General features: G+C 43.9%; 1 protein-coding gene and 1 pseudogene across 1 annotated transcript in view; one reads left to right on the forward strand and one right to left on the reverse strand.

Moving 5' to 3' along the window:
* Positions 1-19828, reverse strand: part of LOC124040068 (neurotrypsin-like) — a 47506-nt gene that overhangs the window by 4436 nt on the left and 23242 nt on the right. The window contains exons 3-8 of the mRNA XM_046356851.1: positions 4782-5024; positions 1415-1553; positions 1098-1276; positions 847-994; positions 427-605; positions 112-253 (exon numbers count right to left, since the gene is read on the reverse strand). Coding sequence (XP_046212807.1) covers positions 112-253; positions 427-605; positions 847-994; positions 1098-1276; positions 1415-1553; positions 4782-5024 — 1030 coding nt within the window. The remainder of the gene's footprint in view (positions 1-111; positions 254-426; positions 606-846; positions 995-1097; positions 1277-1414; positions 1554-4781; positions 5025-19828) is intronic.
* On the forward strand, positions 7397-9983 carry LOC124040070 (annotated as a pseudogene).

Consider the following 19828-nt stretch of genomic DNA (forward strand, 5'->3'; position numbering starts at 1 on the left):
AGTGTGGAGACTCCCTAGTTACAGGAATCAACAACAATGAAATTCAACACGGGCACTATTGTCTCTTCCAAGTGTGGCCATGTCTGCAAAGGAAAGTACACACCCACACACCTGTATCCGAGCTGTCGACAGACCACCTGTGCGTGTTGTTGAGTCCAGTGGTCGTCGCACACCGTACCCCAGTCCCCAGAGTGGAACACCTCCACACGACCCTCCCATGGACTGTCTCCTCCTACCAACCGGACCACACCGTCTGGAACACACACACACAGTCATTTGTGTGCATGTTATATCTGTTTTCAGGGTGTGTGTGTGTGTGTGTGTGTGTGTGTGTGTGTGTGTGTGTGTGTGTGTGTGTGTGTGTGTGTGTGTGTGTGTGTGTGTGTGTGTGTGTGTGTGTGTGTGTGTGTGTGTGTGTGTGTGTACCTGTGTAGGGGCTGCAGGACACCCCAGCATCTTCCATATGGTCACAGTTGTGTTGTTCCCAGTCTCCATGAAGACACTGGTCCAAGAAGAGTTCATTTCCTGTACACCTTACGGCGTCCAATTGAATGGGACCTGAGCCCTGTCCGAAGTGGGCCCATGACCAGGCCTTCGCCACACCCCTAAACACATGTGTACATCAATGTGTCAAACCACAATAATGACTCTTCCTCTAGCTGAGTATAAATGCTACTACAGACTCCCTCTGTCTCCTCTCTCTCTCTCTTGTGCGCGCATAAACACACACACACACACACACACACACACACACACACACACACACACACACACACACACACACACACACACACACACACACACACACACACACACACACACACACACACACACACACACACTCACCCGAAGCCCAGCTGTCGACAGACCACCTCTGCATCTCTGTCGTCCCATTGGTCATCGCAGACAGAGCCCCACCTACCGCCATGGAACACCTCAACACGCCCCTCAAAGTCTTCCTCTCCTCCAACCAATCGTAGAGGAGGACCACTGCCTAGGGGAGGAAACAATAACCCAATATGGATGCTAAGTAGGGTCAAGACGTAACAATATGCACTTTCTTCCCTTCTCTCTAGCTCCCGATGCTTTCTACTGACCTTCTGGTGGAGCACACACCACTCCTGCCTCGTTTCCATGGCTACAATCCCCGGTAACAAATGTCCTGCTCCGGCATTGGCTGATGGAGCTCTCATCACCACGGCAACCCAGCCGCTCATAGTGGAAGAGACCGGAGCCCGAGCCAAACCGGGAGTGCTGCAACGCTGTGCCGATCTCACTGAGGACACACACACACACACACAATCTTACAGATCTTCATCTTACAGATGAAATGGAAATGCTGCGATACCACAATGCCAATCATGATGAGGAGGCGCTCAAACATACACACTCCTACCACACACATCTCTCTTACCCCAGTCCTAGCTGTCTGCAGATCACACTGGCATCTCTGTCTGTCCAATGAGAGTCACACATTGCCCCCCACTGGCCATTCAGGTACACCTCCACACGTCCACTTCCTGACGATGTCCCGCCCACCAGCCGAGCTGCACCTAGGAGAGGGAGAGATGGACATGTACATCAGCCAATCAACAATCTGGAATAAAGACACATGACAGGAATCTCATCAAATCCAAATATTATGTCCAAATGATTTGCTATTTGTCCTATATAGAGCATTTGGAATGTTTCAAAACCCTTAACCTTTTTCACATTTTGTTACATTACAGCCTTATTCTAAATTTGATTAAATCGTTTTTTCCCTCGTCAATTTACACACAATACCCCATAATGACAAAGCAAAAATGTGTTTTAATAAGCATTTACTAATTTATTAAAAATAAATAACTGAAATATCACGTGTACATAATTCAGACCCTTTACTCAGTACTTTGTTGAAGCACCTTTGGCAGCGATTACAACCGTGAGTCTTCTTGAGGGAGTTTCTCCCATTCTTCTCTGCAGATCCTCTCAAGCTCTGTCAGGTTGGATGGGGAGCGTCGCTGCACAACTATTTTCAGGTCTCTCCAGAGATCGGGTTTGAACTCAGGCTGGGCCACTAAAGGACATTCAGACACTTGTCCCTAAGCCACTCCAGCGTTGTCTTGACTGTGTGCTTAGGGTCGTTGTCCTGTTGGAAGGTGAACCTTCGCCCCAGACTGAGGTCCTGAGCCTTCTGGAGCAGAATTTAATGAAGGATCTCTCTGTACTTTGCTCCATTAATCTTTCCCTCAAACCTGTCCCTGCCGCTGATAACATGATGCTGCCACCACCATGCTTCACCGTAGGAAGGCCAGGTGATGAGCGGTGCCTGGTTTCCTCCAGACATGACGCTTGGCATTCAGGCCAAAGAGTTCAATTTTGGATTCATCAGACCAGAGAATCTTGTTTCTCATGGTGTGTGAGTCCTTTAGGTGACTTTTGGCGAACTCCAAGCGGGCTGTCATGTGCCTTTTACTGAGGAGTGGCTTCGATCTGGCCACTCTACCATAAAGGCCTGATTGGTGGCGTGCTGCAGAGATGGTTGTCCTTCTGGATGGTTCTCCCATCTCCACAGAGGAACTCTGGAGCTCTGTCAGAGTGACTCTGTCAGAGTGAACTCTGGAGCTCTGTCAGAGTGTCACATACATGCGACTAGCAGATGTTATTGTGGGTGTAGAGAAATGCTTGTTCTTCTAGCTCAAACAGTGCAGTAATATCTAACAACATATACCCAATACACACAAATCTAAGTTGGAATGAATTAAGACTATATACTTATGGATGAGCGATCTCAGAGTGGACAAGATACCTACACCACCCGATGTCACAGGAAGGCCATAAAGATCATCAAGGACAACAACCACCCGAGCCACTGCTTGTTCACTCCGCTATCATCCAGAAGGTGAGGTCAGTACAGGTGCATCAAAGCAGGGACAGAGAGATTGAAAAACAGCTTCTATCTCAAGGCCATCAGACTGTTAAACAGCCACCACTAACATTGAGTGGCTGCTGCCAACATACTGACTCAACTCCAGCCACATTAACAATGTAAAAATGTATGATTTTTTAAATTCACTAACCACTTTAAACAATGCCACTTCATATAATGTTTACATACCCTACATTACTCATCTCATATGTATATACTGTACTCGATACCATCTACTGCATCTTGCCTATGCCGTTCTGTACCATCACTCATTCATATATCTTTACGTACATATTCTTCATTCCTTTACACTTGTGTGTATAAGGTAGTTGTTGTGAAATTGTTAGGTTAGATTACTCGTTGGTTATTACTGCACTGTAGAAGTAGAAGCACAAGCATTTCACTACACTGGCATTAACACCTGCTAACCATGTGTATGTGACAAATAAAATTTGATTTGATACATAGAATAGTATAGAATACAGTATATACATATGAGATGAGTAATGCAAGATATGTAAACATTATTAAGTGACTGAGATACCGTTGAATAGTATAGAAAACAGTATATACATATGAGATGAGTAATGGCAGATATGTAAATATTATTAAGTGACTAAGATACCATAGAATAGTATCCAATACAGTGTATACATTTTTTGATGAGCAATGCCAGATATATAAACATCTCCCTGACCAAGACCTTCTCCCCCGGTTGCTCAGTTTGGCCGGGCGGCCAGCTCTAAGAAGAGTCTTGGTGGTTCCAAACTTCTTCCATTTAAGAATGGTGGAGGCCACTGTGTTCTTGGGGACCTTCATTGCTGCAGAAATATTTTGGTACCCTACCCCAGATCCATGCCTTGACATAATCCTGTTTTTGTTTTGTCATTATGTGGTATTGTGTGTAAAATGATGGGGGAAAATGTATTTGATTCAATTTTAGAAGAAGGCTGTAACGTAACAAAACGTGGAACAAGTGAAGGGGTCTGAATACTTTCCGAATGCACTGTATATACAATGAGTGTACAAAACATCAAAAACACCTGCTCTTTCCATGACATAGATTGCACAGGTGAATCCAGGTGAAAGCCATCATCCCTTATTGATGTCACATTAAATCCACTTCAATCCATATAGATGAAGGGGAGGAGACAGGTTCTGGATAAGAGCGTCTGCTAAATGACTTAAATGTAAATGTAAATGAGACATGGATTGTGTATTTGTGCCGTTCAGAGGGTGAATGGGCAAGACAAAAGGTTTAAATCCCTTTGAACAGGGTATCGTAGTAGGTGCCAGGCACACTGGTTTGAGTGTGTCAAGAACTGTGGGAAGCATTGGAGTCAATATGGGCCAGCATCCCTATGGGACGCTTTTGACACCTTGTAGAGTCCATGCCCTGATGAATTGAGACTGTTCTGAGGGCAAAAGGGGGGGTGCCTCAATATTAGGAATATGTTCTTCATGTTTTGTATATATATATATATATATATATATACACAGTACCAGACATAAGTTTGGTCACACCTTCTCATTCCAGGGTTTTTCTTTATTCTCATTATTTTCTACACTGACGAACAATAATGAAGACATCAAAACTATGCAAAGCTGTCATCAAGGCAAAGGGTGGATACTTTGAAGAATCTCAAATATAAAATATATTTTGATTTGTTTAAAACTTTTTTTGGTTACTACATGATTCCATTATGTGTAATTTCATAGTTTTGACAATGTAGACAATAGTAAAATAGTAAAAATAAATAAAAACCCAGGAATGAGTAGGTGTGTCCAAACTTTTGACTGGTACTGTATATACACACAAACTACTGCATTTATTTAATATGCCTATTTCACATATGTGCTGTCGACCTACCCTGGTGGCAGTCGCAGTAAGACCAGCCGATGGCCCCAGAGGTCTGTCTGAAGAAGCACCAGGGGTTGGACTCTCTGTCAGGGTTACGGCAGTAGCTGTGCTCCCCAAGGCCTCGGCCAGGGTACTGCAGCACGTAGTCTGGAAACTCTGTCCACCGCAGGCAGAGAGCGCCAGAGTCCGTCTGAGACACAGAGCCGTTATAGTAACCCAGCTCTGTAAAACCCTCCGAACATGAGAGAGGGGCTGAATAGAGAGTGAGAGAGAGAGTGAGAGTGAGAGTGAGAGAGAGAGAGAGAGAGAGAGAGAGAGAGAGAGAGAGAGAGAGAGAGAGAGAGAGAGAGAGAGAGAGAGAGAGAGAGAGAGAGAGAGAGAGAGAGAGGATAATGTTAGTAACCCAGCTTTGAAAAACCCTTGGAACAGGAGCAAGGAGCTTGGAGGAGAGATAAAGACAGTTGTGGAAGGTGAGAAAAGTTAAAAGGGACAATGTTACAGTAGAGCTGTAAACCCTTCATAGCAGGGCAGTGGACCTGGAGAGAGAGGGAGAGAAGAGGAGCTGAAGAGAGAGAGGGAGATGGAGAGTCCTGATTCAAAATGGAAAATCGCCTTGTTTCTCCTATATTCATGTACAGACAGTTACAAGACGTATTAATATCCACTTTCTGATGACACAGCAGGGGACCTCTGTAATACGGTTACTCAACTGATCCATGTTCAAATCCCTTCACCTCCCACTCCCATTCTTACTCAAAATGAAGGAGGACACACAGCAGAGGGTCCTTAAGGAGTCTGTAGTCTGAGCGTCCCTAAGGAGTGTACACTCTGTACTGTAGAGGGGGAATTAGTGGAAGAGGCATAAACAACAAAGGCTAAATAAAACTGCTGCTGACACGAAAATGATGCTACCCCAACCCCCCCACCCACACACACACAACAACAATAATCTCCCAGGCAGTAATTAGAGCAGTATTAGTAGAGAGGGAGATGGATAGAGAGAGAAAGATGTATTAGACATTCCATTGAGTAGCAGGATCAGACTCCATTGTAACTAAGCAACGCACACTCTGCCAGACCCAAACAAACAAACACACACATATACACCCTGTGATTAATAGCTAGGTCAGAGAGAGGAGCTGCAATAGCCAGGACCAGTGTTATCTCTCACACACAGCTTGGCTGTCCTTGAACATCATCTAATCATGCCACACACACTCTCTCTCTCTCTCTCTCTCTCTCTCTCTCTCTCTCTCTCTCTCTCTCTCTCTCTCTCTCTCTCTCTCTCTCTCTCTCTCTCTCTCTCTCTCTCTCTCTCTCTCTCTCTCTCTCTCTCTCTCTCTCTCTCTCTCTCTCTCTCTCTCTCTCTCTCTCTCTCTCTCTCTCTCTCTCTCTCTCTCTCTCTCTCGGCTGTAGCCCTTACCCATCATACCTCATTCCAATCTGGAAGAGGAAGAGAGAAAAAAGGAGAGGGACCCACATGAAAAAATATTGCAGTGTATACTACGGTCGGAATACTATAGTATTCACTGTAGTGTTTTCTCTAGTGTACTATAGCATAAATACTGTAGTAAAAAAACAGAAATATATACTATAGTATTTACTGTAGTGTTTTTGCAAACTGTAGTATACCGTAATAGTTACTGTAGTGTTTTGGTTTACTGTAATAATTACTATAGTGTTTTTGGGGACATTACTGTAGCCAAATTATTATAGATGACATCCACACACCGTAGCGCCTGCGCAGGGTAGCCTTTTTGTCTTCTACCAAACCAATCAGGTAGTTGTTTGACAAAAATAAGCTTTGGATGTTATTGATCACATGGTTCTGATAAAGTGATACTGTCACGACTTCTGCCAAAGTCAATGCCTCTCCCTGTTCGGGCGGTGCTCAGCAGTCGAGCCATCATTGATCCATTTTTAATTTTCCATTGGTTTTGTCTTGTCTTCCTACACACCTGGTTTCAATTCCATTCATTACCTGTTGTGTATTTAACCCTCTGTTTCCCCTCATGTCTTTGTCGGAGATTCTTTGTTGTTCAGATTTCGTGTTTGTATTGGTGCGCGACGGGTCCTCGTAGCCACTTTGTTTTATATTATTCACAGTTTTGGAGTTATGTTTTGTTTAAAGTCATTAAACAACTCCATTCCACTAAGTTTGATTCTCCTGCTCCTGACTTCCCTGCCACCTATACACACGACTCTGACAGATACAAGCATCGACACACTGCTTTGAAGTAAACTACTTCACAATTTTGACACATTCCTCTGCGTTCTGGTATGAAATAGTGATGGGGAAAGCTTCCTGAAGCATTGAGGCTTTCCAGACAATTCAATCAAGAATTTATAGCAGCTAAATGATTATATTAGATGACATCCCACACACGATAGAGCATGGTTTCCCAAACACGGTCCTCGGGACCACAAGGGGAGCACATTTTGGTTTTTGCCCTAGAACTACACAGCTGATTCGAATAATCAAAAATTTACAATACAAAATTATGTGAGGAAAAACATCAGAAGAGACTTTAGACAGGCTGGTAAAATATCAACTCTGTCCCTTTAAGGGCAAATATTTGCAAAGAGCAGAGCAGGGTGGAGTTAAATGATGTCAATTTGCTGAAGTGAAAGTTAAATATAGAGCTGGCATCTGCACACAGAAACAAACTTTCTCCAGCAACTCCCAAAAAGAACACTGCAGCTGACAAGTCTACCTTTCATAGAGAAATAAAAAGGGAATAACAAACACTCGGGTGAGTAGCGAGATGAGATGGTGAAGATGCTTAATAGGGAGATAGCAAAACCTTGTGAGTGAGAACTGAACTGCAGACACCAAGGTCACTATGAGAGTGAGAAAAAGGTACAACGTTTACTGTCTAAATGCTGACACATTCCAGCACGTCTTTTGATGTGTTTGTTCTGTGTTTGTTCTGTTGTGTTCCAGAAATGGCATCCCCTAGATGTTTCCTGTCTGAAGATCAGTTCCAGTGCTTTATTTGTCTGGATGTGTTCACTGAGCCCGTTTCCACTCCATGTGGACACAACTTCTGCAAGGTCTGTATCAGCAGATACTGGGATACCACTGACCTGTGGCAGTGTCCAATGTGTAAGTATAAGTTCTTCACGAGACCTGAGCTTCTCGTCAATACCTTCATTTCTGAGATGGCTGCTCAGTTTAGGAGGTCAGTTCAAGTGGAAGCTCCCGGCAGCCCAAACCAAAGTCTTACAGAGTCTGGAGAAGTGGCCTGTGATGTCTGCACTGGGACGAAGCTCAAGGCCCTGAAGTCCTGCCTGGAGTGTCTGACCTCTTTCTGTGAAATTCACCTGCAGCCTCATCAGAGAGTTACAGGCATGAAGAGACACAAGCTGATCGACCCTGTGGAGAACCTGGAAGACAGGTTGTGTAAGAAGCACGGCAGACTCCTGGAGCTGTTCTGTAGGACTGACCAGACATGCGTGTGTCAGTTCTGTCATGAGACAGACCACAAGACTCACCACATTGTCCCTCTAGAGGAAGAGTGTGGAGAGAGGAAGGCTCAGCTTGGGAAGACGGAGGCACACGTGCAGCAGATGATCCAGGAGCGACTGCAGAAGGTTCGGAAGATCAAACACTTAGTACAGTTTAGGAAGAGAGACACAGAGAGAGAGATAGCGGACAGCATGCAGATCTTCTCTAATCTGGTGCGCTCCATTGAGAGAAGCCAGGCTGAGCTCATTGAGGTGGTTGAGGAGAAGCAGAAAGTAGCAGAGATGCGGGATGAAGGGTTCATTAAAGAGCTGGAGCAGGAAATGAATGAGCTACTGAGGAGAAGCACTGAGCTGAAGCAGCTCTCACACACTGAGGATCACCTTCAACTCCTCCAAAGCTCCCTATCCCTGAGCCCCCCCACCAACACCAAGGACTGGTCTGAGATCAGTGTTCACAGTGCACTGTGTGCAGGGATCATGAAGAGAACTTTGTCTCAGCTGGAGGAGACAGTTATCAAAGAGATGGAGAAGTTGTGTGATGCCGAGCTGATGAGGATGCAGAGGTAGGTGTGCAGTGGATGTGACTCTAGACCCTGATACAGCACATCGCTGTCTCATCCTGTCTGAGGACAGGAAACAAGTGAGATATGAACAAGGACCACAGCTTCTCACTGACAACCCAAAGAGGTTTGATTGTTTATATTCTGTCCTGGGAAAGGAGGGCTTCTCCTCAGGGGGATTCTACTATGAGGTGCAGGTAAAGGGGAAGATTGAGTGGATTTTTGGAGTGGCCAAAGAGTCCATCATGAGAAAAGAACCTACAACTGAGAGCCCTGAGGGTGGACGGTGGAGTGTGTATATGAGAGGTAAAAATAAGTACCAGGCCTGCAACTATACTCGTGTCCCCATTTCCCTGAGAGAGAAGCTCCAGAAGGTGGGGGTGTTTGTGGACTATGAGGAGGGTCAGATCTCCTTCTACAATGTGGAGGCCAGGTCTCATATCTACTCTTTCACTGGCAACACCTTCACTGAGAAACTCTATCCGTATTTCAACCCTTGTGATAATTCTGAGGGTCCAAACTCAGCCCCATTGGTCATCTGTCCTGTCAGTCACACAGACTGAATAGAATGTCTTAATATAGCACATTTTATGTGCAATTAGATTGTTAATATAATTTTATCATACAATGATGAGTAAATAATCTAATGTATTATAGTGTTGGTTATGTATGTGCTGTGTAAGATAATGGGGGTGTACTGTGTTGGAATATTGGGTGTACTGAATCGTTTTTTGTATTTTTGTATTGGCTTACTGCCAGACAACCTTAAAAGACTCAATAAATCCACTAAATGCCAAAACTGACCTATCATCTCTGGGGAATATCACAGCCGATAGTAGAGGCTTATATAAAACTGACCTATCATCTCTGGGGAATATCACAGCCGATAGTAGAGGCTTATATAAAACTGACCTATCACTTCTGGTGAATATCACAGCCGATAGTAGAGGCTTTTATATAAAGCTGACCTATCATCTCTGGGGAATATAACAGCCGATAGTAGAGGCTTATATAAAAACTGACCTATCATCTCTGGGGAATATAACAGCCGATAGAAGAGTGTTACGAATCCCTTTTGGCCCGACAGTCTAGGGGGGGATGGTAATGAGACCCGTAACATAACTCATGCAAATTATTATTGTGACAAAGTAAAAGTGTGCATGAAATAACCACGACAACAGAAATCTACCGTCAAACTCTAGGTTTATTTATAAACACACGGTAATGGGGGGAGCAGGAAAAGGGGCTGAGCTGGACCCAAGGAAAGAAACAATAAATATACAAAAACACACCCCTAAGCTAGACTAGCCTACTTTAACAACTAACTAACTAACCAAAAATACAGTGGGTGGTCCGCCCAGTTCTACCTAGTGTATTTAACAAAGTTCACCTACGGGTAGTGTATGCCCATGGGCGACTTGTCTTGGTTTCCCCTTTTCCCACCAGCAAACAAACAAACACCATAACCAAAAACAATACTCACAGGTGATGACAAAGTGCTATGGAGGTGCTTTAAACAAAAGAGAGGTTAAGACACAAAGCGAGAGTGAAACACAGAGACCTACAGACATGGCATTTACAGAGAGATTGAGCTAGAGATTGAGCTGAGCTGAGCTTTAGAACAAACAAATGATGGGGTTTTTAAACCATGGGGAAGGAACTGTGATAGGTCAGGAAATAGGAGGAGGTGTGTCTTCTGATTGATGATTGATTGTTGACTGATTGGGGAGTGATGGTTTTCACCTGTGAGGGGAGAAGGAGAGAAAAGAAACACACACAGGATACACACACACACAGGATAACTGTATCCGTAACACTCCCACCCTTAAAAGAGCAACCCTAGGGGTTGCGACTACAGTATTTCAATGAATACTCACAACAAAGCAACAACCTTGCAAAACATACAGAAATCATTTTCACACACGAGACAAAGCATCTGCCAACACATTATCAGAACCCTTTTTGTGGCGGATCTCCAAATTATAATTTTGTACAATCAGCGCCCAACGCATAAGGCGCTGGTTCTGGTTGTACATTCGGTGGAGAAAAACTAAGGGGTTATGGTCAGTATATACAATCACGGGTAGGGCACTGGAACCAATATATACTTCAAAGTATTGCAGAGCCAACAACAAAGCAAGAGCTTCTTGTTCTATTGTCGCATAGTTTGTTTGACATTTATTAAATTTGTCATGTTTTGTCTTATATTGTCTTGTCATTATGCTTTCCCTTCTGTTCGTTTCCCCCTGCTGGTCTTATTAGGTTCGTTCCCTTTTTCTATCCCTCTCTCTCCCCCTCCCTCTCTCTATCGTTCCGTTCCTGCTCCCAGCTGTTCCTCATTCTCCTACTCACTCATTTAGTCTTTTCACACCTGTTCCCTATCTTGTCCTCTGATTAGAGTCCCTATTTCTCCCCTTGTTTTCCGTTTCTGTCCTGTCGGATCCTTGTATGATGTTCGCTGTGCTGTGTCTTTGTCTCGCCCTGTCGTGTCTTGTCTCCTTCAGATGCTGCGTATGAGCAGGTGTCTGAGTCTGCTACGGTCGGTGCCTTCCCGAGGCAACCTGCAGTTAATGGTCGAGTCTCCAGTCTGTCCTCGTCACTACGAGTGTATTTAAGTTTTTTCATGTTTTGTTTTCTGCTCTGATTGTCCAGGAGTATTGCTTTTATCCTTTACTGGAATAAAGACTCTGTTTTCGCCAAGTCGCTTTTGGGTCCTCATTCACCTGCATAACAAAATTTACGTGAAAAATAACAAACGGGATGATCCACTCCACTCTTGTCCTGCTGCAGTAGAACAGCACCAGCACCTCTGGCACTAGCATCTACCTCAAGTTTGAACGGTTGTTCAAAATCTGGAGCAGCAAGTACAGGTGTACTACATAAGAGTGCTTTCGCAGATTCAAAAGCTCTCTTACAATCAGGGGACCACACAAATGATCTAGCTGGACTAAGCAAATCGGTCAATGGAGCAACTACCGCAGAGAAATTTTTACAGAAGCTACGGTAGTAGCCAACCATCCCTAAAAAGCGGCGTAGCTCTCGTCTGGTGGTAGGTGCAGGGAATGCAGTTATAGCCAAGACCTTGGCACCAACAGGGCGCACCTGTCCATGGCCAACCTCTTTACCGAGATAGGTAACAGTAGCCTTCCCAAACTCGCACTTTGCCAAGTTCAGGGTTAGAGAAGCAGCTGCCAACCATTCACATACGACCCTTAGCGAGTCAACATGATCTGACCACTCAGACAAATAAATCACTAGGTCATCAAGGTATGCACTACAATTAGGAACGCCAGCTAATACGGAGTTAACCAGTCGTTGGAAAGTGGCTGGTGCATTTCGCATCCCAAAAGCCATGACTGAGTACTGTAGGAAGTTGTCTGGGGTCACAAAGGCAGAAATCTCAGAAGCACGTGAAGTTAACGGAACCTGCCAGTAACCTTTTAAGAGGTCTAACTTAGTTACATACTTAGCAGCACCAATAGTGTCGATACAGTCGTCCAGTCGGGGTAACGGGAACGAATCTGGCATTGTGACAGAATTTACCTTTCGATAATCCGTACATAACCTGGACGTACCATCAGGTTTAGGAACCAAAATGCAAGGAGAACTCCAAGGGCTTGAACTTGGCTTAGCGAGGTCATTCTCCAACAAATATCTCACCTCATCCCTCATTATCTTCCTCTTGGAAGCGTTGATACGATATGGGTGTTGCTTGATAGGTGTAGCATTTCCGACAGAACTGAGCCACATCTTGTTTTAAACCCAGCCAAAAGAAATGTCGAAGGATCCGATCATAAGTTTTTGTGATTCCTAAATGAGCAAGGGATAACACATTTTGTTGAAAGGCTGTAGGAATCACTATTTGGTAAACAGCATTCCAATCTCCATCCGCGTCAACATGGGATTTCCATTTACGCATGAGGAGATTACCATCAATGAAGTAAGCCACGTTCTTCTTCTTCACATCTTCCAATGAGACAACACTAGAAAAACATTTAGCAAGCTTGTTGTCAACCTTTTGGTTAGCAATCAGCTGCTCACAAGTGACTGGTAACTGTATTGCATCAGCAATAAGTTCAATGTTCTTTGATTCTTTCCTGGGCTGTTTGTCAGAGGTGATCAGCTTCTCAGAGGTATCACACAATCCATCCTCTTGATCAACCTCTTTGAACAGAACAGTGTTTGACAAATCTATCTCGTCACCCTCTTGTCGTGCCTGAGCACGAGTGACAGCACAAGCGGGGAACACATGTGGATAACTCTGTGCCAGCTCATTGGAGAGAGAGTGGTCACTTTTATCCAATACTTCCAATACGGGTACTACCTTTCCTCCGGCAATATCGTTACCCATTATAAAGGTCACACCTTTCACTGGCAACATAGGACGTACCCCCACTCTGAATATTCCACTGATTAACTCAGAGTGTACATTTACAAAGTGCAATGGTACTGGGACAAAACCCATTTCAATACCCTGCACTAACACACTGGAACCACAGTATGTATCGTCAGATAAGGGCAACACATCAGACAATATAAACGACTGCGCCGCACCAGTATCTCTAAGGATTTTAACCGGTCGTTGAGACGCTTCGTCATTCGTTAGGGACACAAACCCCTCGAAAATGAATGGTTCATATCTGCGGTCGGGGACTGAGACTTTCAAACTACAGTTACCCTGAGGCACCTGTTTTGTTGCCGACCTCTTAACCGTACGAATTAGAGCAACACCTGTTGGTGGCTTGGCACGAAGAGGCATCCCTTGTTTGCGTTTAAGCAGGAAGCAATCATTAATCATATGTCCTACTTTATGACAATAGAAACAGGGACGCTCATTCTTCCGGCGTGCTTGATATACTACTGCTGGCCGACTAGGGCTAAAGGTAGGAAACTCAGTGGCTCTACTCTCGGTTTGAGCCGAAAACACACTCTTGTGCGTCAACACAAACTCGTCTGCCAACACAGACGCTTCTGCCAGACAGGATACTTTCTGTTCGTTTAGGTAAACTACAATGCGTTCGGGTAAGCAATTTTTAAACTCTTCCAACAAGATTAACTCCCAGAGAGAGTTGAAATCAGTTACCTTACTAGCAGCATGCCATTTATCAAACAGATTTCCCTTGTCTCTAGCAAATTCTACATAAGTCTTACTAGAAGACTTTCTATGAGACCTAAATCTCTGTCGGTATGCCTCAGGCACAAGCTCATAGGCACGAAGAACAGTAGCTTTGACCACTTTGTAATTCAAACTGTCCTCCAGAGGTAACGCTGACAAAACCTCTTGGGCTTTACCAGTTAATTTACACTGAAGTAATAGGCACCATACCTCTTCAGGCCATTTCAATGCTACGGCTATACGCTCAAATACACAAAAATAGGAGTCAACCTCTGACTCTCTGAACAAAGGTACTAAGGCAATCTGCCTACTAATGTCAAACGTGTTTGACACAGCAGGTGAGGACGGCTCACAAGCAGGCACAGTAGGACCGGAGGCTAGCCTCGCTGTCTCTGCCTCCAGTTCCATCTGGCGCATTTTGAACTCCAACTGCCTTTGTTCTCTGTCTGCCTCAATTTTACACATCACCAAATGCTGTTGTTCTCGTTCTTTTTCTGCCTCTATTTTACACATCTCCAACTGGAGAGTCTCTTGCCTAATTTGGGCTCTCTCTTCCACCTCCAGTTGGAACTGTGCTAAGCGGACATCCCTCCTGGCATCACCATTTGACAGTGGGGAGAGTGGATCAAAACGGGACAATGTGGCTGGTGTTTTAGGCTCGCCCTCATTATCAGACACCAATGGGCTCACATGAGCAGCAACATCCCCTACAGGGGTAGTAGGCTCAGGCAGCGGTAACACAAGCACCTGCTCTTCCAACAATACATTTAATACTAGCCGTTTAACCTCCGCCTTAACTAAACTCTGCGGAATCGATACTGAATAATGGTCAGCCAAGGTCATTAAATCAACTCTACGACATTTGTCAAAAACCTCCCACGAAGGGTTATCCAAAAAGGATCTCAAATCAAAAGTATTCATTTTACACTACTTCACAAGTGCCAAAGAAAATAGCAAACACTAATGCTACTTCAGCTATGATGCTCAACACTGAACTATACCACTACAACAATCTACATGAGCGGCATGGGTGTCAGTAATGACATATCCCGGACGAGCCCCCACTTATGTTACGAATCCCTTTTGGCCCGACAGTCTAGGGGGGGATGGTAATGAGACCCGTAACATAACTCATGCAAATTATTATTGTGACAAAGTAAAAGTGTGCACGAAATAACCAAGACAACAGAAATCTACCGTCAAACTCTAGGTTTATTTATAAACACACGGTAATGGGGGGAGCAGGAAAAGGGGCTGAGCTGGACCCAAGGAAAGAAACAATAAATATACAAAAACACACCCCTAAGCTAGACTAGCCTACTTTAACAACTAACTAACTAACCAAAAATACAGTGGGTGGTCCGCCCAGTTCTACCTAGTGTATTTAACAAAGTTCACCTACGGGTAGTGTATGCCCATGGGCGACTTGTCTTGGTTTCCCCTTTTCCCACCAGCAAACAAACAAACACCATAACCAAAAACAATACTCACAGGTGATGACAAAGTGCTATGGAGGTGCTTTAAACAAAAGAGAGGTTAAGACACAAAGCGAGAGTGAAACACAGAGACCTACAGACATGGCATTTACAGAGAGATTGAGCTAGAGATTGAGCTGAGCTGAGCTTTAGAACAAACAAATGATGGGGTTTTTAAACCATGGGGAAGGAACTGTGATAGGTCAGGAAATAGGAGGAGGTGTGTCTTCTGATTGATGATTGATTGTTGACTGATTGGGGAGTGATGGTTTTCACCTGTGAGGGGAGAAGGAGAGAAAAGAAACACACACAGGATACACACACACACAGGATAACTGTATCCGTAACAAAGAGGTTTATATAAAACTGACCTATCATCTCTGGGGAATATCACAGCCGATAGTAGAGGCTTATATAAAACTGACCTATCACCTCTGGGGAATATCACAGCCGATAGTAGAGGCTTATATAAAACTGACCTATCACATCTGGGGAATATCACAGCCGATAGTAGAGGCATATATAAAACTGACCTATCACCTCTGGTGAGTATCACAGCCGATAGTAGAGGCTTATATAAAACTGACCTATCATCTCTGGGGAATATCACAGCCGATAGTAGAGGCTTATATAAAACTGACCTATCATCTCTGGGGAATATCACACCCGATAGAAGAGGTTTATATAAAACTGACCTATCATTTCTGGGGAATATCACAGCCGATAGTAGAGGCTTATATAAACCTGACCTATCATCTCTGGGGAATATCACATCCGATAGTAGAGGTTTATATAAAACTGACCTATCATCTCTGGGGAATATCACAGCCGATAGTAGAGGCCTGTATAAAACTGACCTATCATCTCTGGGGAATATCACAGCCGATAGTAGAGGCCTGTATAAAACTGACCTATCATCTCTGGGGAATATCACAGCCGATAGTAGAGGCTTATATAAAACTGACCTATCATCTCTGGGGAATATCACATCCGATAGTAGAGGTTTATATAAAACTGACCTATCACCTCTGGGGAATATCACAGCCGATAGTCGAGGCTTATATAAAACTGACCTATCATCTCTGGGGAATATCACAGCCGATAGTAGAGGCCTGTATAAAACTGACCTATCATCTCTGGGGAATATCACAGCCGATAGTAGAGGCCTGTATAAAACTGACCTATCATCTCTGGGGAATATCACAGCCGATAGTAGAGGCTTATATAAAACTGACCTATCATCTCTGGGGAATATCACATCCGATAGTAGAGGTTTATATAAAACTGACCTATCACCTCTGGGGAATATCACAGCCGATAGTCGAGGCTTATATAAAACTGACCTATCATCTCTGGGGAATATCACAGCCGATAGTAGAGGCCTGTATAAAACTGACCTATCATCTCTGGGGAATATCACAGCCGATAGTAGAGGCCTGTATAAAACTGACCTATCATCTCTGGGGAATATCACAGCCGATAGTAGAGGCTTATATAAAACTGACCTATCATCTCTGGGGAATATCACAGCCGATAGTAGAGGCTTATATAAAACTGACCTATCATCTCTGGGGAATATCACAGCCGATAGTAGAGGCTTATATAAAACTGACCTATCATCTCTGGGGAATATCACAGCCGATAGTAGAGACTTATATAAAACTGACCTATCACCTCTGGGGAATATCACAGCCGATAGTAGAGGCTTATGTAAAACTGACCTATCACCTCTGGGGAATATCACAGCCGATAGTAGAGGCTTATATAAAACTGACCTATCATCTCTGGGGAATATCACAGCCGATAGTAGAGGCTTATATAAAACTGACCTATCATCTCTGGGGAATATCACAGCCGATAGTAGAGGCTTATATAAAACTGACATATCATCTCTGGGGAATACCACAGCCGATATTAGAGGCTTATATAAAACTGACCTATCAATTCTGGGGAATATCACAGCCGATAGTAGAGGCTTATATAAAACTGACCTATCACATCTGGGGAATATCACAGCCGATATTAGAGGCTTATATAAAACTGACCTATCACATCTGGGGAATATCACAGCCGATAGTAGAGGCTTATATAAAACTGACCTATCACCTCTGGGGAATATCACAGCCGATAGTCGAGGCTTAAATAAAACTGACCTATCATCTCTGGGGAATATCACAGCCGATAGTAGAGGCCTGTATAAAACTGACCGATCATCTCTGGGGAATATCACAGCCGATAGTAGAGGCCTGTATAAAACTGTCCTATCATCTCTGGGGAATATCACAGCCGATAGTAGAGGCCTGTATAAATCTGACCTATCATCTCTGGGGAATATCACAGCCGATAGTAGAGGCTTATATAAAACTGACCTATCATCTCTGGGGAATATCACAGCCGATAGTAGAGGCCTGTATAAACCTCACCTATCATCTCTGGGGAAAATCACAGCCGATAGTAGAGGCTTATATAAAACTGACCTATCATCTCTGGGGAATATCACAGCCGATATTAGAGGCTTATGTAAAACTGACCTATCATCTCTGGGGAATATCACAGCCGATAGTAGAGGCTTATATAAACCTGACCTATCTTCTCTGGGGAATATCACAGCCGATAGTAGAGGCCTGTATAAAACTCACCTATCATCTCTGGAGAATATCACAGCCGATAGTAGAGGCTTATATAAAACGGACCTATCATCTCTGGGGAATATCACAGCCGATAGTAGAGGCTTATATAAAACTGACCTATCATCTCTGGGGAATATCACAGCCTATAGTTGAGGCTTATATAAAACTGACCTATCACCTCTGGGGAATATCACAGCCGATAGTAGAGGCTTATGTAAAACTGACCTATCACCTCTGGGGAATATCACAGCCGATAGTAGAGGCTTATATAAACCTGACCTATCATCTCTGGGGAATATCACAGCCGATAGTAGAGGCTTATATAAAACTGACCTATCACCTCTGGGGAATATAACAGCCGATAGTCGAGGCTTAAATAAAACTGACCTATCATCTCTGGGGAATATCACAGCCGATAGTATAGGCCTGTATAAAACTGACCGATCACCTCTGGGGAATATCACAGCCGATAGTAGAGGCCTGTATAAAACTGACCTATCACCTCTGGGGAATATCACAGCCGATAGTAGAGGCCTGTATAAAACTGACCTATCATCTCTGGGGAATATCACAGTTGATAGTAGAGGCTTGTATAAAACTGACCTATCATCTCTGGGGAATATCACAGTCGATAGTAGAGGCCTGTATAAAACTGACCTATCATCTCTGGGGAATATCACAGCCGATAGTAGAGGCTTGTATAAAACTGACCTATCACCTCTGGGGAATATCACAGCCGATAGTAGAGGCCTGTATAAAACTGACCTATCATCTCTGGGGAATATCACAGCCGATAGTAGAGGCCTGTATAAAACTGACCTATCATCTCTGGGGAATATCACAGTTGATAGTAGAGGCTTGTATAAAACTGACCTATCATCTCTGGGGAATATCACAGCCGATAGTAGAGGCTTATATAAAACTGACCTATCATCTCTGGGGAATATCACAGCCGATAGTAGAGGCTTATATAAAACTGACCTATCAACTCTGGGGAATATCACAGCCGATAGTAGAGGCTTATATCTGTAACTCATTTGGTAGAGCATGGCGCTTGTAACGCCAGGGTAGTGGGTTCGATCCCCGGGACCACCCATACGTAGAATGTATGCACACATGACTGTAAGTCGCTTTGGATAAAAGCGTCTGCTAAATGGCATATATTATTATATTATTGTATAAAACTGACCTATCATCTCTGGGGAATATCACAGCCGATAGTAGAGGCTTATATAAAACTGACCTATCATCTCTGGGGAATATCACAGCCGATAGTAGAGGCTTATATAAAACTGACCTATCAACTCTGGGGAATATCACAGCCGATAGTAGAGGCTTATATCTGTAACTCATTTGGTAGAGCATGGCGCACGCCAGGGTAGTAGATCCCCGGGACCACCCATACGTAGAATGTATGCACACATGACTGTAACGCTTTGGATAAAAGCGTCTGCTAAATCATATATTATTATATTATTGTATAAAACTGACCTATCATCTCTGGGGAATATCACAGCCGATAGTAGAGGCTTATATAAAACGGACCTATCATCTCTGGGGAATATCACAGCCGATAGTAGAGGCTTATATAAAACTGACCTATCATCTCTGGGGATATCACAGCCTATAGTTGAGGCTTATATAAAACTGACCTATCACCTCTGGGGAATATCACAGCCGATAGTAGAGGCCTGTATAAAACTGACCTATCATCTCTGGGGAATATCACAGCTGATAGTAGAGGCTTATATAAAACTGACATATCATCTCTGGGGAATACCACAGTCGATAGTAGAGGCTTATATAA

The sequence above is a fragment of the Oncorhynchus gorbuscha genome, linkage group LG07 (assembly GCF_021184085.1).
Source record: "Oncorhynchus gorbuscha isolate QuinsamMale2020 ecotype Even-year linkage group LG07, OgorEven_v1.0, whole genome shotgun sequence".
Classification (NCBI taxonomy): Eukaryota; Metazoa; Chordata; class Actinopteri; order Salmoniformes; family Salmonidae; genus Oncorhynchus; species Oncorhynchus gorbuscha.